The sequence below is a fragment of the Canis lupus genome, chromosome 28 (assembly GCF_011100685.1).
Source record: "Canis lupus familiaris isolate Mischka breed German Shepherd chromosome 28, alternate assembly UU_Cfam_GSD_1.0, whole genome shotgun sequence".
Lineage (NCBI taxonomy): Eukaryota > Metazoa > Chordata > Mammalia > Carnivora > Canidae > Canis > Canis lupus.
In genome coordinates, this window is record NC_049249.1 from 16,703,993 (window position 1) to 16,726,536 (window position 22,544).

The 22,544-nt window shown below is 37.0% G+C and overlaps 1 protein-coding gene across 3 annotated transcripts in view; it reads right to left on the reverse strand.

The window, feature by feature from the left end:
• CFAP43 (cilia and flagella associated protein 43) overlaps positions 1–22,544 on the reverse strand; it is a 111,529-nt gene that overhangs the window by 67,045 nt on the left and 21,940 nt on the right. For 2 of the 3 annotated variants that reach the window (XM_038578720.1, XM_038578718.1), the window contains exons 6-11: positions 21,072–21,228; positions 17,918–17,985; positions 14,922–15,053; positions 9,775–9,891; positions 6,783–6,863; positions 3,533–3,681 (exon numbers count right to left, since the gene is read on the reverse strand). In XM_038578720.1, the coding sequence (XP_038434648.1) occupies positions 3,533–3,681; positions 6,783–6,863; positions 9,775–9,891; positions 14,922–15,053; positions 17,918–17,985; positions 21,072–21,228 (704 nt within the window). The remainder of the gene's footprint in view (positions 1–3,532; positions 3,682–6,782; positions 6,864–9,774; positions 9,892–14,921; positions 15,054–17,917; positions 17,986–21,071; positions 21,229–22,544) is intronic. The other variant, XM_038578719.1, reaches the window with a different exon arrangement.

The window sequence follows — 22,544 nt, forward strand, 5'->3', positions numbered from 1 at the left end:
TGCAAAGAGATGGGAAAATGTTCCATTCTCATGGATTGGAAGAATAAATATTGTGAAAATGTCTACGCTATCCAGGGCAATTTACACATTCAATGCAATCCCTATCAAAATACCATGGACTTTCTTCACAGACTTGGAACAAATAATCTTAAGATTTGTATGGAATCAGAAAAAACGCTGAATAGCCAGAGGAATATTGAAAAAGAAAGCCAAAGCTGGGGGCATCACAATGCTGTATTTCAAGCTGTATTACAAAGCAGTGATCATCAAGACAGTGTGGTACTGACACAAAAACAGACACGTAGATCAACGGAACAGAATAGAGAACCCAGAAATGGGCCCTCAACTCCATGGTCAACTAATATTCAACAAAGCAAGAAAGACTATCCATTGGGAAAAGGACAGTCTCAGGGGATCCCTGGGTGGCTCAGCATTTTAGAGCCTGCCTTGGGCCCAGGGCGTGGTCCTGGAGTCCCGGGATCGAGTCCCACATTGGGCTCCCTGCATGGAGCCTGCTTCTCCCTCTACCTGTGTCTCTGCCTCTCTCTCTCTCTCTCATGAATAAATAAAGAAAAATTTAAAAAAGGACAGTCTCTTCAATAAATGGTGCTGGGAAAATTGGACAGCCACATGCAGAAGAATGAAACTAGACCATTCTCTTACACCATACACAAAAATAAACTCAAAATGGTTGAAAGATCTAAATGTGAGATAGGAATCCATCAAAATCCTAGAGGAGAACACAGCCAACACCCTTTTTGAACTTGGCCACAGCAACCTCTTGCAAGATACATCTCTGAAGGCAAGGGAAACAAAAGAAAAAATGAATTATTGAGACTTAATCAAGATAAAAAGCTTCTGCACAGCAAAAGAAACAGTCAACAAAAGACAACTACAGAATAGGGGAGAAGATATTTGCAAATGACGTATCAGATAAAGGACTAGTATCCAAGATCTATAAAGTACTTGTTAAACTCAACACCCAAGAAACAAAAAATCCAATTATGAAATGGGCATGAGACATGGACAGAGATTTCTCCAAAGAAGACATAGACATGGCCAACAAGCACATGAGAAAATGCTCCGTATCACTGGCCATCAGGGAAATACAAATCAAAACCACAATGAGATACCACCTCACACAAGTGAGAATGGTGAAAATTAACAAGACAGGAAATAACAAATGTTGGAGAGGAAGAGGAGAAGGGGGAACCCTCTTGCACTGTTGGTGGGGATTCAAACTGGTACAGCCACTCTGAAAAACTGTGTGGAGTTTCCTCAAGAAGTTAAAAATAGAGCTGCCCTATGACCCAGCAATTGCACTACTGGGGATTTACCCCCAAAGATACAGATGAAGTGAAATGTCGAACACCTGCACCCCAATGTTCATAGCAGCAATGTCCACAATCGCCAAACTGTGGAAGGAACCATGATGTCCTTCAACAGGTGAATGGATAAAGAAGATTGGTATATATATACAATGGAATAGTATTCAGCCATCAGAAAGGACGAATACCCACCATTCACTTTGATGTTGGTGGAACTGGAGGGTATTATGCTGAGTGAAGTAAGTCAACCGGAGAAGGACAATCATCATATGGTTCCACTCATATGTGGAATATAGGAAATAGTGAAACGTATTATAAGGGAAAGGAGGGGGAATGAGTGAGAAAAAATGAGTGGAAGACAAACCATGAGAGACTCCTAACTCTGGGAAACAAACAAAGGGTTGCAGAAGGGTACGTGGGCGGGGAATAGGGTAACTCGGTGACGGGTACTGAGGAGGGCACTTGATGGGATGCACTGGGTGTTATACTATATGTTGGCAAATCGAACTTAAAAACAAACGTAAAAAAAAAAGAAATCATCTAAATGCCCATCAATACAATCTTTTAAAAATGATGGTATATTGGGTATTTATCCCCAAAATACAAAAACACAAATTTAAAGGGATACAGGTATCCCTATGTTTATTGCAGGATTATCTACAATAAGTAAATTATGGAAGCAGCCCAAGTACCATCAACAGATGAGTGGATAAAGAAGATGTGGTATTTTTACATGCAATGGAATATCACTCAGTCATAAAAAAATGAAATCTTGCCATTTGCAAAAACATGGATGGAGCTGGGGGGTATAATACTAAGCAAAAGAAGACAATTATTGTATGATTCCACTTATATGTGGAATTTAAGAAACAAAGCAAATGAGCAAAGGAAAAAGAGAGACAGACAAATCAAGAAACACTCTTAACAATAGAGAATGAACTGATGGTGACCAGATGGGATGGGGATGGGGAATCAGGTGATGGGGATTAAAGAGCACAATTATCATGGTGAGCACCGACTAATGTATAATAGAATTATTGATCACTATATTGTACACCTGCAACTAATATAACACTATGTTAACAATATTGTAATTAAAATTTAAAAATTAAAAATGGTAGTATATTCATATAATGGAATACTATGTAGCCATAAAACAGAGTAAAAAAGGTCTTTATGTGTGAATAGAGAACAATGTCCAAGATATACCATTAGGTGAGAAAAAAATGAAACGTAGAACATTGTATGTGGTTTTCTATTTAAAAGCAAAGGGACGCCTGGGTGGCTCAGCAGCTGAGCATCTGCCTTTGGTGCAGGGTGTGATCCTGGGTCTAGGGATTGAGTCCCACATCAGGCTCCCTGCAAGGATCCTGCTTCTCCCTCTGCCTATGTCTCTGCCTCTCTCCCTCTCATGAATAAATAAATAAATCTTTAAAAATAAATAAAAGCAAAGGCATTTAAACAAAAACTTGAAAGAATAAAATAAAAGCAAAAGCAGTGACTCTGGACCAACTGCTTGGGTTCAGCTCCTGATATTGCCATTTACTACCATGTACTAACATGAGGAAAATTATTTAAATATTTTGTGCTTCATCTCCCTGTTCTGTAACAGAGACTATAAGAGCCTCCATCTCGAAGGTTAATACAACAAAGTAAAAAGCACATTCCAAGTGCTTGATAGTTATTTGTGAAGGTAAAAGAAAGGATTTACATCTTTGCTTATTTATGGATAGAATATCTCTGGAAAGAAGACATGACGAATCAATCGGGAACAGGCTGCCTCCAGAGAGGAGAACTGGGTGTTTGAGGACAAAAGTGGGAGACTTGTCACTATGCACCCCTTGACTCTGAACTGAGTCAACGTGTTGATTTTCAAAACAAAACATGTAAAATTTGAATTGAAAAAAAATTATGGCTGGGGGCATCTGGGTGGCACTATCGGTTGAGCATCTGACTCTTGAGTTTCAGCGCAGGTTGTGATCTTGGGGTTGTAGGATCGAGCCCCACGTTGGGCTCCATGCTCAGCACAGAATCTGCTTAAGACTTTCTCCCTCTCTCCCTCTGCCCCTCCACCCTCCTCTTTCTCCCTCTCTCTCAAGTGACTAAATAAATCTTAAAAAAAAAAAAAAAAGAAATTATGGCTTCACTGGAATTTTCAACAGACAGGCCTGACAATGTGGCTGCCAGAAGCAGAGAATACTTACAGGAGGTGCTGCACAGACCATTCAGATGGGAGGGCCTTGTAAATTGCTTTAGGGGCCTCAGCATCTCTGACATCAAGGAAGTGGATGGAGCCCCCCATGGTGCCCACAGCTGCAGAGAGGGAGGAAGGAGAGCAAGCCAGAACTGTTGCCTGTTTAAAACAACCCCAGATGCTTCACTGCACTGTGCCAGAACACAAAGCCTGCCCTACTATGTGTAAGAATCTACAATTTAGTTGAAAAGCCCTCTGAGTGTGGAGAGTGGCATGTGTTATGTAGTATTACAAATTAGACATGTGGCATTCCTGAGTTAATCGATTGCATGAGTCACAGGAATCAGTACTTGTTATTCTTTTATTCTAATGTTAGAATCATAAAAATATAAAGAGATTTCTTGAGCTTTAAACCATGGCTTCATTTTTGTCCCCAAATTATTATGAAATGATCATATACCAACAATAATTAAAAAATAAAATAAATTTAAAATACATCCCTAGCATCTTTTGGACATCTTTACAGAATGTTAGTGATTTTTAAAAATCAGCATTCATCTGTTGGATTATGGTAGATCCTGGGATGCTGGTACAATGGAGGAAGACAAGAAAATAATCATATTACCACACTGTGTATTCTGTAACCAAAGACATGCATCACAGATCCCTGCTTATCCCACAATCATTTATAGAATATGATATCTAGGAGAATAAATTTGCTTTCATGACACTTAAGTAATCAGATTCATTCTTCTATAATTAATTATTCTTTGTAGTTGTTTTGAATAAAATCATAGAACATTAGAAATAGAAAAGACCTTAGGAAATCATCATTTTGAGGAAAGAATAATGGAGGCCAAGAAAAAAATAGCAATTTGCCTCAGAATCCCATAGCCGGTGACGAAGCTGAGAGCTCAGGTGTCCTTCTTCATTAGAATGCATAGTTGCCCAACTGAGCAGGTTTTTACTTAAATTTTAAAGGTGAATTTTATTTATTTTATTTTTATTTTTGAAAGAGGGGAAGGGCAGAGGGAGAGAGAGAATCTCAAGCAGACTCCATGCTGAGCACAGAGCCAGACATGGGGCTTGATCTCATAACCCTGAGATCATGACCTGAGCTGAAATCATGAGTTAGATGCTTGACTGACTGAGCCACCCAGGTGCCCCTAAAGGTGAATTTTAAAGGTTGAGTCTTCAGTGTATCTCAGTGTGAAACTGGAAATGAAATGGCGAGGGTTTTTCTTTTTCTTTCTTTTATTTTTTTTGGCAGGAGTCTCTCTCAGTGTGTGTGTGTGTGTTCTCAAAATAATCTGTTGGAATCATTCTCTATTCCAGGATAATAGTAGCCTAGGCTAAACATAGATAGCAATATCTAGAGGGGTCTTATGTGCCTTAGCAAGTACCACCAAAGGAAGTTGTTAGTGTCCAGATCTGAGAGTTCTCTGAGGACCACTGCCTAAAATGTTTGTGGGGAACACAGTCCCATGCACAGGCAGGGAGATCTGGCCTCAGCATTGCTGGGTCAGTGCACTTATCAGTTCCCCACAAGGCTGCAGTGTTCTCCAGTGAGGAAAAATCACCAACTGCCCCCAACTCAGGTCGAACCACGAGTATACCATGCCTGGTTTGGAGCTCAGTGAAGGTTTGTCATTAACTGTGAAAGCTGTCTGAATCTCTCCCCTCTGTTCAGATGAGGGGAAGATCTCTCTGGCACAGAAAGTAGACCTTCTCACAGTGCCTATGTCTCTCCTTAGCCAAGAAGAGCAAGGTTAAATCCTGATTACAGAGACTCTTGGGTGGGTTGTTAATCCTTTGTATGTCTCCTGTCTGCAAAAGGAGATGGGATCAGATGAGCTTTAAGATCACTTCTAGCTCTAGTAGTTTTAATAGAAATGAACACATTGAGCTCTTGTCACCAGAGCATGTAGTCTACTCATATTTCAATTTTTCAGGTAAGAATGTTTATGTTTACTAGTTGGCTGAGTTTTATATAACCTACTGAGTTGTGTATCTTTTGTGTCTTGTAATTTTATTATATGAGTTATGACACTTCTTCCTATTTTATAATTGAGATTTTAATTTTATAAAGAGGAAGGATTGCAACTTCTATCTCTACTACCAAGATCCTTATCTCATCTAGAACTGTATAATACATCAAATGATGATAATGTAAGGGAGAAATAGAATGGCCATTGTTTCTTGGTCCTTTTTTAAAAATACTATTTAAAAAAATACTATTTTATGTAAAATGTACTATGAACATAGCAGAAATAATGGTATCACCTTGTGGTGAGTGTTGTGAACAGTTGTGGTTTGCCACCCAGCATCCATACAACTTTCTTCTGGAAAATCCCTTGAATAGCCACTAAGAAACCATCTCTTTTATTTTGGGAGTTCAGTGAAACAGATCTGACTCCCATTTTCAAGCCTGAGCTGAAGCCAATTAGCATTTCTCATTTCCCTATCCACCGTGATTAGTTCAGGGATGTTATTAAGACATTTGGCTTTGTGGAAAGGAGAAACTTCTTTTCTCTTCCTCTTCCCACCAGAGGAAGAAAACCTTCCCTGATGGTCTGACATCTGTGAGGTTGACACCTGTGGCATTTGGGGACCACTAAAATAAGCCTAAGATGAAACTATAAACATAGAGATAAAAACAAGATCCTTGGTGATATCATTTGAGTTGCTGGACTGAACCACAGCTGAGGCCAGACAAGTCCTATACATTAGAGTTGATTAAGCCAATAACCTCCACTTCTTAATTTTTGGCTCAAGATGGTTAGAGTGACAGTTTTCTTTCATTTCTAACTAACCTCCTTGAGGTTAGAAGGGACCATTTAACTAATTATGGCCAAGGGGGTGATTCATTTCTGAGTAAAAGCACCTAGTTCAAGACTCTCTAGTAGTCCCATCCTGTACTGTGGCATTGAGGAACAATTCATTGGTGGAGACTCCTTCAGCCTGGCCCTGAGAAAGGGACTCTGTGGAGCAGAGACCCTGCCAATCCACAACAAACTTATAACATGAGTGAGACACAAACCACAAGAACTTCAGAAACAACTGCCATCACAGAAAAACTTTCCTATACACCGATTTAGTATGTTAGGTTCCACCCTCTGGGCTGTGAAATGTTTTATATACAAGGTAAAGATGCAATAGGCATCTGTAACAAGTATTTTCATAGACTATTGACATATAATTATGAAAACATGGATTGGATTAGAATTCAATATTTTAATCCATTTATAAGGCACACTTACTGGGGTATTCAGATAGATCTTGCCGGCACAAGTACCATCTTCTATACACCAAACGCAAACTTCCCCTGAATGTGTGAGTGTCTACAAAAAAAAAAAAAAAAGATAAAACTCTCAATAGAAAGTAGGACTCTGTTATGGAAGCACGTTCTAAATCTCCTTATAGTATATCAATAACTCTGATGATTTAATATAAATTTTCATTTTATCCATATGGGTTATAATGACAATGACAACTTCAGTACTTCTGATTTGAAAAAAAAATTAACTATTACCTTTTATACAATTTAAATAACACATAATAAGTAATTAGGATTAGAAAAATTAAATAAAATTTTTTTCATGTAACATAACTGAGTTACTTGGAAATTCAACAGGATTATTGCTTAATGAATAAAGCTCAAAATAGGAAATTATATATATATTTTTAACTAACAGACTTTACTTTTTCAAAAAAAGAAAAGCATGAGGCTTGAACTCAAGACCCTGAGATCAATACCCGAGCTGAGATCAAGAGTTGGACACTTAACTGACTGAGCCACCCAAGCATCCCTGACAGACTTTGCTTTTAAGAGCAGTTTTAGTATTACAGAAGTTTGAGCAGAAAGTACAGAATTGCCCTTACCCTTCTCCCCTACACGTATTATTTCCTCTATTATTATCTTGCATTAGTGTGGTACATTTATTAGAATTGATGAGCCAATATTGATACATTATTATTGACTAAAGCCCATAGTTTACATTAGGGCTCATTTTTTGTGTTATACATTCTATAGGTTTTGACAAATGTATGATATGTATTCATCATCACAGTATCGTAGCAAATAGTTTCACTGCCCTAAAAATTCTCTGTGCTCCATCCTTCCCCACTGAACCCCTGGCAACCCCTGATCTTTTTACTGTTAACATAGCTTTTCTTTTTCCAGAATGTTATATGGAGAAAATCATACAGATTTCTCAAATTGGCTTCTTTCATTTAAGGTTATTCATTTAAGGCTATTCTATGTCTTTTCATAGTTTAATAGATAGTTTATGCTTAGTGCTGAATAATATTCCATTGTATTGATATATCACGGTTTGTTTATCCATTTACCTATTGAAGGACATCGTGGTTACTTCCAACTTTTGGCAATTTTGAGTAAAGCTGCTATAAAAATTCATGTGCAGGTGTCTGTGTGAGGCATAGATTTTCAACTAATTTAAGTAAATACCAAGAAGCTCAATTGCTGAATCATAAGGTAAGAGTATATTTAGTTTGTGAGAAACCGCCAAACTTCCATAGTAGGCTGTACCACTTTGATTCTTATAGGCGCTGACTAAAGGTTTTGGTTGCTCCATATCAATGCTAGCACTTGATATTGCTAGTGTTTTAGATTTTAGGCATTCTAATATGTGTGTGGTGTCATATCATTGTTTTCATTTGCAATTCGCTAATGATGAATAATGTTGAACATCTTTTCATATACTTATTTGCCATCTGTATATTTTCTGTGGCAACATATTTGATCTTTTGCCCATTTTTATTTATTTATTTATTTTACTGGGATTGGTTATTTTCTTATTGTTGAATTTTAAGGGTTGTTTTTCCATTTTGGAAACCAGTCCTTTATCAGATATATGTTTTGCAAAGATTTTTCTCCCAATCTGTGGCTTGTATTTTTTGTCTCTTAGTGGTGTCTTTCCCAGAGTACAAGTTTTTTATTTTAATGATGTCCTACTTACCAATTTTTCCTCTTGTAGATTATGTTTTTGTGTTGTGTCAAGAAAGTCATTGCCAAACCTGAGGCACTTAGATTTTTCTCCTGTGCCATTTTCTAGGAATTTTCTAGTTTTTCATCTTACATTTAGGTCTGTAATTCAATGTGAGCTAATTTTTTTATAAAGGTGTAAGGTCTGTGACTAAATGGTGATGATGGTGATGATGGTGATGATGGTGATGCTGCTGCTGCTGCTGATTCTGCAGGTGGATGTCTAGTTGCTCCTGCAACCATTTGTTGAAAAGACTATCTCTTCTCAATTGAATTGCTTTTGCCTCTTTGACAAAGGTCAGTTAACTATATTTGTGTGGATCTACTTCTAGGTTCTCTATTCTGTTCCATTGTTCTATTTGTCCAGTCTTTTACCAATACCATGCTGTCTTCATTACTGTAGCTTTGTAATAAATTTTGAAATTGGGTAGTATTAGTCCTATACTTTGTTCTTCAATGTTATATTTGCAATTCTGAGTGTTTTGCCACTCTGTATACACTTTAGAATCAGTTTATTGATACACACAAAATAACTTGCTAGGATTTTGACTGGAATTGCATTGAATCTATAGGTAAGGTTGGAAAGAACTAACACTTTTACAATATTGAGTCCTGTTTCCAATGTACATGCAATACTTATTTATTTAGATCTTGTATTTCTTTCATTAGTTTTGTAAATTTCTCATATAGATCTTGTACATATTTTGCTAGGACTCCCAAAATCTTAATGGATTCGTTGATCAATCATATAAAAAAATGAAATGTTTCTTGAGATCAATAAAGGTAAGCAATTAAACACCAGGAAAAAGTTTATTTTCTGAATATAGTAGGTGGGTTATTTTTCATAAGTAGATTGAATTTATGTCTTGAGTATGGCCAGTATTTCATTTTTATCCTCAGAGAGTCTGTACCACTCAGAAAGAGGGCAAACACTAATTGTTTAATGAGTTTTGGTAACTCTTTAGCAATGAATGTTGAAAGATCTGGCTTGGAAAACTTGGATGGTGAATATAAACAGGATGGCTCCTAAGATTTCAGTTGCTTTGACTGTTTTCAGATGCTTACTACTATGAAGTCACAATACAATTATGTCATTCTAACTGGGGAGTAGATTTGATGATGGAAGGGATTGGCATTTCTCCCACATCCTCAAGAATACCCTCTGCCTCCTATTTGTGTAAGGTTGCACATGATCTTCCAAAATCTTTTCTTTAAATCCTACTGTGAGATAATAAGATATTCCTTACCATGCAGTATTCATTTCCGGGTGGGATAAAGTCAATTGCCTGAAATTTCCCATCACAAGCCTCTAGAACTTTATCAAAGGTTGGCTCCTCACCAAAAGTGTAAATATAAATAGATCCCTGTTAAATATACAAAAAGAAAGAAAGAAAGAAAGAAAGAAAGAAAGAAAGAAAGAAAGAAAGAAGAAATATAATGCAATTATTGTATATGCAGTTCAACAAATATTTATTAAACACCCACTGTGAGCAAGGCACTGTGTGGGAAGAGGTGATGGGAAATTAGAGATTAATTTACCTAAGGCCCTGACTTTGAGGAGCCTAAAATCTGGATGCTTAGTTTTTTTTGTTTATTAATTAATTAATTCATTCATAATTTAAAATAATAAATAGGACTTTCTTCTTCTCTCCAACTCCAATCCTTTGTTTTTTAAGTTATAAAACAGAACAAATATTTTTTCTGACCCCCAAAATAATGTCTATTTATACAAAAAATTAGGAAAATGTGGAAAATCGAAAATTGGTGAAGGTAAATTAAGGCTTAGACCATGGTGGGCACTGGTACAAACTTTTAAATAAGCCTTTGTGGAAATTGTGGAGATGTGGCTGCAGCTGTTACTTTATGTCACTTTATGACTTTATGACTTTATGACTTCTTTATCATTCTCAGCTGCCAATTCACCTCTCAAAAAAATGTATCCTTTTAGTTGTGACTCTGCCAAGTAACCATAATATGGTGTGGGCACTTAACTAGCAAAGAAGTCAGCTTTCAACTAACACAAGTTTTTCAGGTTTACTCAAGTTAAAAGTGAATATTTCTGTTCTTGTTTATCTGAAAAAAAACAACTCTATAGAGTCTAAATTTGATAGATATTTACTAATTTTACCTTTCATTCATTCCTTCAACAAATATTGAGTGGCTACACTGTGCCAGGCACTGCTCTGGATGCTGAACCTACATCGGAGGACAAAACAGACAACAATTCTCTGCCCTCATGGAGTTTACATTTTGCTGGGGGATTCAGACAATGGACAAGGTGTCTAAATAAGATATACTGTAAGTTAAACAGCAGTGCTTGTAAGAATTAAAAAATAAAGCAGGGAAAGAGGATATGACACGACAAAATAAGAATGTGAACTGAGTATCCAAAAAGGCTTTATGGAAGTGACCTGAAAGACTTGAAGGATGTGGAAGTAGCCCAGTGTCCATCGAAAGATGAATAGATAAAGAATTGTGGTCTATATATACAATGGAATATTCCTCAGCCATTAGAAACAACGAATACTCACCATTTGCTTCAACATGGATGGAACTGGAGGGTATTATGCTGAGTGAAGTAAGTCAATTGGAGAAGGACAAACTTTATATAGTTTCATTCATTTGGGGAATATAAATAATAGTGAAAGGGATTAAAGGGGAAAGGAGAGAAAATGAGTGGGAAATATCAGAGAGGGTGATGAAACATGAGAGACACCTAACTCTGGGAAACGAACAAGGGGAAGTGGAAGGGGAGGTGGGTGGGGGGATGGGATGACTGGATGACGGGCACTGAGGGGGGCACTTGACAGGATGAACACTGGGTGTTATACTGTATGTTGGCAAATTGAACTCCAATAAAAAAATATACCAAAAAAAGAATGATAAAAAAAATAAAAAAAGACTTGAAGGAAATGAGGAAAGAAAGGATTCCTGAGATTCTGTGGGAAGAACATTCCAGACAGAGAGAGCACCTAGTGCAAACACTGTGAGGGAGGAACATGCTCGGTGAGTTAAAGAATACGCCTGATGGCCAGTATGACTGGCGCAGGGCAAACAAGAAGCAGGGTAGGGGGAGATCAGGCCGAATGGTGAGGAGAATCCACATCATGAAGGGAGAGTAAAGCATAGTGAGGATTTTGGCTCTTAGTCAGAATAACATGGGGAATCACTGGAAGGCTCTGAAGAGAAAATGGAAAAGTGTTTCTCACTTTGGCTGCTGTGTTGGGGATACAGTTTATTCTATCATGTACTGAGAAAAGTATATTAAAGGCTTCCATTGAGATAATGACTTTGTTTCTCCTTGTCATTTTGTCACATTTTGCTTTATATATTTTAGGACTGTTTATTTAATACCTATATATTTTTAATTTTCATATATTACTAGTGAATTTAACCTTTTATTATTCTTGAAATAAAGTCATTTATCTTTAGTTGTGATTTTTGCCAGAACATTTATTTTGTCTAATATTAATATAGCACCACTGGCTTTCTTTTTTTAATGTTCACATGTTAGAACTTTTTCTGCCTTTTTACTTACTTTTAATTTTTTAAAATTTATTTATTAGAGAGAGAGAGGCAGAGACACAGGTAGAGGGAGAAGCAGGCTCCATGCAGGGAGCCCGACATGGGAATCGATCCTGGTTCTCCAGGATCAGACCCTGGGCTGAAGGAGGCACTAAACTGCTGAGCCACCTGGGCTACCCTTTCTTTCAATTTTCAATTTACCTTCAATGTTTCTGTATTTTGTATTTTTATTTGCTTTCAATTTTATTGTATACTTTTACTTCAGCTGTGTCAGTTGTAAATAGTATATAATTGGGTTTTGCTTTTTTAAAAAAATCCAGTATTGCAACCTTTGCCTTTTAACTATATTTATTATTCTGTTTTACTTTTATTGTAATTACTAATATATTTGAGTTTAAATATTACATTTTAATTTATTCTTCTACTTTCTTACTTGTTTTGTTTTTTTCTCTCTTTTCTAACTTTGTCTTGGGTTGCTTTTTTTTAAACATTTCACTCTCATCTACAGTGTAGAAATTTCATCTACTGTTTCAGTTCTTTTAGTGGTTACCTTAGAACTTATAATAGGCATACTTAATTTATAAACACTACAAGGTTACTTAAAACCTTTACTTTCTGTTTGGGAAAGTAAATAATGAACTTGAAACACTTTCTTCCATTTACTCCGTCCCTTCTAGTTCACATTATTGTTGTCTGGAATTTTAATTCAATGCTATTTTTAAACCCAACCTCACATTATTTTTACTGTTTTATATAGGCAGTGTTCATTTACACTTCTCCACACAGTTACTATTACTATTATTCATTCTTGCAACATAATCCTTCCATCTGGGATCATTTTCCTTCTGTCTGAAATACATTCTTTAGAATTTTCCTAGTAATGATCTGGGAGCATCTAAAAATGCCTTTTTTCACTCTTATACTGAAAAGTGCTTTCACTGGGTACAGAATTCTATTAGGTGATAGTTACCTTATTTCACTACATCAAGGGTCAGCATACTTCTTCAACAAATGGACAAATAGTAAATATGTTAGGCTTTGGATGTGATCTCTTACAACTACTTAGTGTGAAAGCAGCCATAGATAATACATAAATAATGAGTATGATTGTGTTCCAATAAAACTTGATTTATAAAAACTAGCAGCAGGCTGGTTGGGGCCTATGCGGCCATAGTTTGCTGATCCCTGCTCTACACAGAAGATAACACTTCACTATTTCTTACTTGCATTATTGCCACAGACAAGTCAGCTGTTAGTCTAATTGAAATTCTTTTGAAATAAACTGTTTTTCTTTCTGATTGCTTTTAAGATTTTCTGTTTTCGGTTTTCAACAGTTTCACTTTGTTAAGTCCAGGTATGGTCACCTTTTTAGTATTCTGCTTGAGAGTGAATAGACCTCTTGAATCTGTAAATTCATATCTTTAATCAGTTCTGGAAAATATCTCTTTAAATACTGTCTGTGCCCTACTCGCTCTCCTCTCTGGGATTCCAATCAAACATACGCTGTATTATTCATGTCTCTTATTTTCCCTTCCATATACCCTCTGCTTTTGAATATCAGGGCTACATTCTATATAACTTCTTTTGATCTATCTCCATTCATTAACTTTCTCCTTGGCTTTGTCCAACCCCATGTCAGACATATTCATTTAATTTTTACTTTTTTAGTATAGTTTCTCTTATAGAAGTTCTATTTCAGTCTTTCTCCCTCCTGTTATGTTACATTTTTTTATTGTTTCCTGTCCTCCATAGATATTTTAGGATTGTCATTTATTTGTTATTTATTAAAACATAGTTAGAACAGTGGTTTTTGTTTTTATTTTTTAAGATTTTATTTACTCATTTATTTGACAGAGAGAGCAAAACTAGGCAGAGTGGCAGGCAGAAGGAGAAGGAGAAGGAGACTCTGAGCAGAGAGCCTGATATGGGGCTCAATCCCAGGACCCTAAGATCATGACCTGAACCAAAGGCAAATGCTTAACTGACTGAGTCATCCAGGTGCTCCAGCACAGTTAACTTTGGGTATTTACTTACCAGCAACTGAAATCTTTCTATATTTAAACTTAAGTTTCCTTTAGGCAAAAAATCATTGATCTTCCTTTATAATCCACCTAAAGTCATTGTCTCACAATATAAACTATTGCTAATACTGACTTTTGAGAATCATTCCATTAATTAGGAGTCTAACAGTATAATAATTGAGGTGGATATTTCATTTTACCTTGTATTTATTCCCCTGCCCTTCTTCTTTTACAGAACCCATATTTTCCTTAGAGAATCATCCATAACTCTAATATCAGTCCATGTTTGGTTGGGTTGACTCTACACAGGGTCCAAGGGTAGGCATGTGACTTAGGTCTTGCCAATGACAGCTTAGAATCCTCCTGGACATAGTAATTGCCACAGAGGTAGAGAGGTGACCCAAGTAAATACAATGAGTCTAAATTCAAGGACATTTTTTTGTGATGTCTTTCCACAATTGTCACCATGAGGGAAGAAATAAAAACTGGAGTTGCAGAAGGCTCTCTTGACACTTCTCAGATGGAGAATCTGCATGGGAAGATTGATAGCAGAGAGGAAACAGAACCAAAATATGGTCACAAAACAAGGCCAGCAGCATCAGAGGAGCCCCTGGATTCAGATTAACTCCTTGCTCTTTTAGTTACATGCACAAAAACAAATAAATGAACAAACAAAACCCTCTTTGTTATTTAGGTCTATTAAATTAGGTATTTTTTTCATTTGTAACCTAAGGAGTTCTGACTTGTAGAGGATCACTTTGCAGCACTATGCCCTTCATTCCTGTAGTGCAATGATAATAATAATAATATTTGAAAATTGTCTATCAGGAAATTGTCATCTAGCATACCTTGTCTGTTTGAATCAGCAACATTTGGCAATTTGGAGAAAACCTCATATGTTCCACGGGCTCTTCAACATCAAGGAAAGTCTCTATTTTGTAAGTTGAATCTTTAATAATAAAAGAATACACAAAGCCATCCTAGAGACCAAAAACAATGATATAAACACAGAAAATCAGTCTCAATCAGTACAGAATATCCATGTCAAATGACTAAGACTTATTGACTATCAACCACAGTTTATTTTTGGAATCATCATCAATGTTTACATTATCTAGAATGCCCTGTCTTATCTTTATTTAAGCAACTTTTAACCACCCTTCCTGGTCAAGTTTCAATTTTATCTCTTTTGTGACACAAAATTTTGTGACCTAAAATTTTACTGATATCTCCTTTCTTTGAACTTCTCAAGCATCTATCTATTTTTTTCAAGTAAGATCGTCTTTAATAAAGTTGGAATTTTGTTTTATTAGCTTCAAAGGTAGAATTTAGTGATTCATCAATTGCATATAACACCCAGTGCTCAGCCCATCAAGTACCCTCCTTAATGCCCATCACCCAGTTATCCCTCCCCCCTACCCACCTCCCCTCCAGCAAGGGGACTTCGTTTCCTAGACTTCAGGGTCTCTTACAATTTGCCTTCCTCTCAACTTTCATCCAATTTTATTTTTCCTTCCCTTCACCTATGTTCACCTGTTTCATTTCTTAAATTCCACCAATGAATGAAATCATATGGTATTTGTCTTTCTCTGACTAATTTTGCTTAGCATACTACTCTCTAGTTTCATCCATCTAGCATCTATCTTTTTACCACTTTCTTCATTATTAGGAGATAGGGCAAATGAAGCAGTTCATTATGTGGTTTGCATATAGCAGTCTCCTTACTTCAAGGAACACTAGCCTTAATGTGTTAATCATTACTATGTGCGTTTCTTTAACCATTATTATGTGCATTTATTTTCTCCCTAAATACCCAAAGGTAGGAAGTGTGCTGTTTATTTCCTTTAATCTTCTTATCGCATTTCTCACCCTGCTAGAAACAGTAAAAATCAGTTGGTTGGTTGGTTGGTTGGTTGGCTGTAAACAGACTTAGGTTCATTTATTCTCAAGAGGAATTTGAGTTATATTCACAGTAGTGAGGAGGCTTTGGGCAAATTAATCCATCATTTCTAGATTAGATCCCACTATCAAGTATATACATTAGTGAGATGGCTGAGTTCACATATTTGGGAACTGAGGGACAAAACATGCAAGGTGCTTTCTCCAAACTCATCATCATTCTCCATCTCTCATGGAGTAGATGCTCCAACTATTCCTATAAACTATTTGTTTAGTTTTTTAAATTTTATTTTTAAAGTAATCTCCACACCCAATGTGGGGCTTGAACTCACAACACCAATAGCAAGAGTCACGTGCTTTACCAATTGAGTCAGCCAAGAGTCTCTAAACTAGGCTTTAAAAAATGCTAAAAAAAAAAAAAAATGCCAAGGGTGAGGGGCGCCTATGGGGTCAATTGGTGAGGCATCGGACTTTTTATTTCAGCTCAGATCATGGTCTTGGAGTTATGGGATCAAGACCTGCATTGGGTTCTGCGCAGAGGATAGGGCCAGCTTAAGATTCACTCTCCTCCCTCTGCCCCTCCCTGCTTGTGCTTTCTCTGAAAAAAATAAAAATAAAAGTAAAAAATGCCTAGGGTGGTTTTGAGAAGGACAAGAGTCATAAGAGGTCATTAATGCAGACTAAATGTAGGAAGTGGAGCACTGGGAGGGGGTGCAAGGATAATAGTCTGTTGCAAGTCTGCAGGGGAGGGGAATGGATCACCAGCTGAATGTAGGTTTATGAGCTCAAGATTGCTTCTCATTGATGGAGCTACATCTCTTGTCATCACGGCCTAACTGCTCTCAGGGTCCTGGAAATGCGATCTGTGGCAATGGAAGAGACAAAGCTAATAGTGGTCTTGGGCCATCTACCAGTAGATCTCAGATTTTAGTGTAAGTCAGCTCTGAACTTTAGCACTGATTCCAACACTGTGAAAAGCACTGCAGTCTGACCCCTTTTCATACTTAACTGAGGCTGTATACTCTAATAAATGAGAGCAAAGACTTTGGAGTTTGACACACCTAGGTTCAAGTCTCAGCAACTCCATTTACTGGCTACCAATGCTGTAAGGCTTGGCTCCTTCCTTTGTATAAGGAGGTTATTAATAGTTCCTACTTGATAGCATCATTATGAGAACCAATAGGATAATACAAGCAAAGGACGTAGCATGGTGCCTGGCACAAAGTAGGTGCCAAGTAAATGAAGGCCATTAATGCTAATTCTAATATGAACAATAATAGTATAATACATGTAAGCTAAATGACATGTACAAGAAGCTAGGCTGAAGCTTAGACAAAAGGTTCCATTTGTGTCTGACAACCTAATGTATTTCGTATACAAAAAGGCATGAAGTTGGGTGACAGATATTAGGTGTTCTAGGGGGCTTGTAGTTTTTATTTTTGTAATTATTTAATTTATTTATTTGAGAGAGAGAGAGCACAGAGGGAGAGGGAGAGGGAGAGGGAGAAGCAGATTCCTCACTGAGCAGAAAGCCTGATGTGAGACTCAATCCCAAGATCCTGAGATCATTACCTAAACTGAAGGAAGATGCTTAACTGACAGCCACCCGGGCACCCTAGGCCTGGAGTTTTTAATTCTATTTTTGATTATTTGCAATAGTCTAGATATATGGCAGCCCATTACACTGTTGTCTCTACTTTCATATACATTTGAAAAATTTTCATATAAAAAGTTTCTTAATAGCATCCAAAAAGGAAACAATTTTATTTTTTATTATTTATTTATTTTTTAAAAAGGAAACAATTTTAGTTAATAATCTGATAGAACCTGACATCCCAAATTATGACTAATAATAAGTAGCAGCAAGTGGAAATTGTATATATTCTTTTTTTTGAAATTGTATATATTCTTGACAGCAATTAATTTTGAAGAAAAAAATAATTACAATTCCAGAAATCAGCACGCCTCCCTTCTGATATGCCATGGTGACTGGACTGATAAGGTTTCTTCTCTCTTTTGGAAAAGAAAAACAAGATAAAACAGGTGGCACATAACTAAAAGTGCAATATAAAGTAATTAATCTCATTTGCTTTCCTAGGACTATTCATTTTTTTGTAATCCTTTCTAAAAATCAACTTCCTATCAGAATATGTGGTATGATGTCTTCCAAACAATGAATAATAAAAGCTGCTCAGCATTGACTACTAATGTAAATCACATGAGTTTCTTTTTAAAGTTCTGTATCATCAGATCTGTGGAACTAACATTGTAGAATTATATAGCAAATATATTTTCTTATTTTAGAAAAGCATTGTCAGAGATTTTAAGATGACAGGAAAAAATAAATAAACCCAAACCTAATTTATTATCCAGCTGCATACTTAAGATTTGTACATTTTATGGTATGTAAATTCAAACTTCAGTAAATAAAGTAGATTAAAAAAGTGAAAAGAAAAAATATTCTATAAGAATAATTGTTATGAATAAAATATTGTCCATGGGGGAAAAGAACAAAAGTAAATTACCTTTTATGTAGACAAACCATGAGAACTATACGATCAAAAACTAAGAGAGGATTCATCAAATTATTTGTTTACTATATACTACGTGCTTGGCATTTTGCCACATGATAAGAAGCATACTGTCCTTTCCTTCAAAGACTATTCACCTCCCAACAGTTCCTTCTTTTCCAATACAAATACCACTAGAGTCCAGGTTCTTATCACTCAAGGCCTAGTCTAGGTGCCTGATGCTTTTGGTACCTGCTTCTAGTATCATCCTTTTTTGGATGATGACTAAATTAATATCCCCATGCACAATTCCAGTTGGGATACATCCCCATTCAGGAGTTTTTGATGTCTGTCCACTGTCAGCTGAATTAAGTAGAAGTACCTTAGCTGGACATTCAAGGTCAGACATGATATATATGTCCCTTTGTTCCCCACTAGCCCCATGTAACACTCAATGCTCCAGACAGACTGGTCCATTTCTTGTATCTCAATCCTCCCCAGTTTTTCTTGTCCACAGATATCATTGCCCAAAACTCCATCTACGCTTATCTATCTGTGAACCCATCCTGCAATGCCCATTTCAAATGCAACCTTCAAAATGACTTAACTTGGCCTGTTTCCCTCATTTGAATTCCCATAGCACTTTGTTAAGTTTCTCTTTAATGAAATTATCTAATCCACCTGGCAATAATTATCTACTTGTTTAATTCTCTTTAATAAAATATAAATCCCTCAAGGGTGGAAATTATAAGATCATATATTTGCCATTTATGTCACCTCTGAGGCACCTTGCTTAGTGTCTTCCACATTGTAGACATTAGACAAATATTTATATGAAAGTATATATACTATACTATGAAAATTATTAGGAATAGTATACAGGAAGGAAATAGTAAACAATATAAGATTATACATGATTAAGTCCTAAATTGTGTATAACATTACAGATGTGACAGAAGTTTGGACATGAGAAACATTGCTTTAGAATTCATTTTACAAAGACATACAGGTGTTAAACTTTGGAGCCAAATGATGAGTAAAACACAGTTCCTGACTTCAGAAAATTGATACCTGATGGGAAAGACAGACATGCACACAGGACATTGTAAAAGCACAGGATGAGTCTCTAACAAGGGAGTGAGTCTGATAGAATCCCTAAGGTTGTGGTGGAGACAGGGAAGGCTCCACAGAGGATGATCTCACTAGGTAAACAAGGAAGAGAAGGACAGCCTAGACAAAGATAACTACAAATGCCAGCAGGTAGAATTTGGAGACAGCACAGGAACAATGAGAACTTCTCTAAGGCTTGTGCGGGAGGAGCAGGAACTGGGAAGGCAGGCCACAAAAGAGGTTTACCTTTTAGAGAGCTTTGGGATGGTACTATGGATACTAGATTAGAGAAAACTTAACCTGGAGGGTAGAGGGACAGTAAAAGGAAGGCAGGGCTGGAGCAGGAAAAGTCAAACTTAATGGCCTCAATGATGTCTGAACCAGAGAAATAGGAGCAGGAATAGATGAGAGGCACTGCCCTGGGGGAAACTTGTAGGAGGTGGTATTTAGCTGGAAACTTAAGGATTCAGAGAGTATATTGGCAAAGGAGTGAGCTAGGAGACAGGTTTGTGAAATGACGAGAAGAAATGACTGGCTAGATCAGAAAACTCATCCTGGTGGGTAGAAGGAAATAATGTCAGTGGAGCAGGTAGGATCAGATCAGAAAGGGCTTGGAACCAAGGCAGAACAGTCCTTGAATTGCATGTTGAAGTGGTCTTTAAGAAGGACGGTTTGACAGGGATGAGACACCTGGTTTGGGTTAGCTGTTGGTTAAGGTCAATGAAGTGAGTGCTAAGGTTGCTGCAGAAATCAAGATGTGAAATACTAAGACAAACTGGAATGCAGAGTACATTGGACAGATTGGGGAGCTGGTGCTGGTGAGGCTCTCTTCTCAAAAGGTCTACACCTAGCCCCTAATGAGTGGACATTAGCTTCTGTGACAAAGCCCAACCCTGGCCACAGTTGATGGGACCAGGAATGGACAGAAGATCTAAGAACAGATCACATTCTCTTAGAAATTCTATACAAGGAACACAAACGTAATTTTCAAGATGGCAGTTAAACTTAAAAGAGGTCAATGTGAAAGAAGGCCTTGAGAGAGTAGAGGGCAGGAAAGGGCATAATTTGCTTAAATTAAACAGAACAGGCATATATATAGGAAAGGATACAGCTAAGAACTTGGATCTGAAGTCCTATTGCCTGAGTTCAGGTGTCAACTCCACAATTTATTAGTTATGTGAGCTTGGGAATCAATGCTTCCATTTTTTCATCTGTCTCATGGCAATGAAAATGTATCTCTTTATAAAGTGTTTGAAGGGTTACAGGAAATATATCATGTGGAATATAGCAGAATGCCTAAAGCATAGACTAGTCAATAAACACTAGCTATGAGGAACACCCACGGGACCTGGGAACTATGGGATAAAAGAAAAGAATCAAAGATGTTCCCCAAAATAGGGAACAAACATCTATCTTCAAGTGTGAAACCATCACCAATGGCTATACTTCTGGGAATAATGAAATAAAGCAGTTTCTCACCCTTTGCTACTGTGTCTTCTATCTTAAGTACAGTCACTTTCAAGGTTTCTCCATTAATCATTAAAAGATGACCTTCTTCACAGCCAACATATAGGTCACTTGTTGGAGTCCAGCAATGTATAGATGGGTGAAGCGAAGGATATAGATCATCTTTAGGCTTTAGGGAAAGATGAAAAACTTTGTGTTATGAGAGCATTAATGGCTTAAGAGCCAGAGAAATACCCAATAAATAACTTCCAGAAAGAGGGCGGCCCAGATGGCTCAGAGGTTTAGCACCGCTTTCTGCCCAGGGCGTGATCCTGGAGACCCGGGATCAAGTCCCACGTCGGGCTCCCTGCGTGGAGCCTGCTTCTCCCTCTGCCTGTGTCTCTGCCTATCTGTGTGTGTGTCTCTCATGAATAAATAAAATCTTTAAAAAAAAAACTTCCAGAAAGAAACATGAATATAGGCTTATTACATTCATTGGTCCTGCCATTTGCCAAGAGCTAAGTGAACTTATCCTTCCTTGCTCCATTTGTCTATATTTTAATTCAGTAAGAATATATAAGATGGTCTTGCCAACACATTTGGAGTTCTAGTGTTACAGGTTTTCATGAAAATTTTGAGTAGTAACTTCTACACTGTTCCTTGGTAGACTTCTTTGATATCTTGAATCTAAGAAAGTCATTATCTAGCTAAAAATCACTCTTTTTGAGGAAATCTTTCATCAACGTTCATCCTCCTGATTCTGCAGTGGAGGACGGCTATGATTTTCCTGGAGTGGCTAAGGAGAGGTTGGCCTAGATCTTTTGCTTAGTTAGCTTTTGTGGGAAATGAGAAGAGGACACTTGACTGGTTCTGGAGGCCTCTCTAATTTGGTTCATGAAATATCCTATGTGATTTTGATACCATGGAAAACTCAAAGAGAATTTACAAAATCTATGGAATGTACCTAAAGGAAAAGTTGGCTTTGGGGAGTAAAAATAACATGGACAAGGATATAAGGCAAACTTTTCTTGTAAAGGAAGAGACAGTGAATATTTAGGCTTTATGGACTCATAGGTCTCTGTCTCATATCCCTATTATTTTTTTAAACATCCCTTTAAAAAGTGTAAGAGAACATTTTTAGCTTGGAGCCAAACAAAACTTGTCATGGCTTGTTGATCTCTGCCTTAGATGGTAATACCTCAGTGGTATGGCCCTTGCAGCCTTAAATACTCATGTCTGGCAGGGGAGAGCTATCTTTATCAGCATGGGGCAGTTCTCCTTATAAGTATAGGCCTACCTGCTCTCCTTCCTGGGGGTCAAGGCAGCTGTGGCAGCTTTTTAGGGCATATGCTTCCCCTCAGCATTGATTAAAATGTGGCATTCAGGATACTGTCATAACAGTACTCCTTTTTTTCTATTTAAACAAATCAAACATACTAGTTTACACACTTATTTATTTGAGGACGTAACATTTAGTACTACCTGTGCTTTGTGTTATGCTATAGC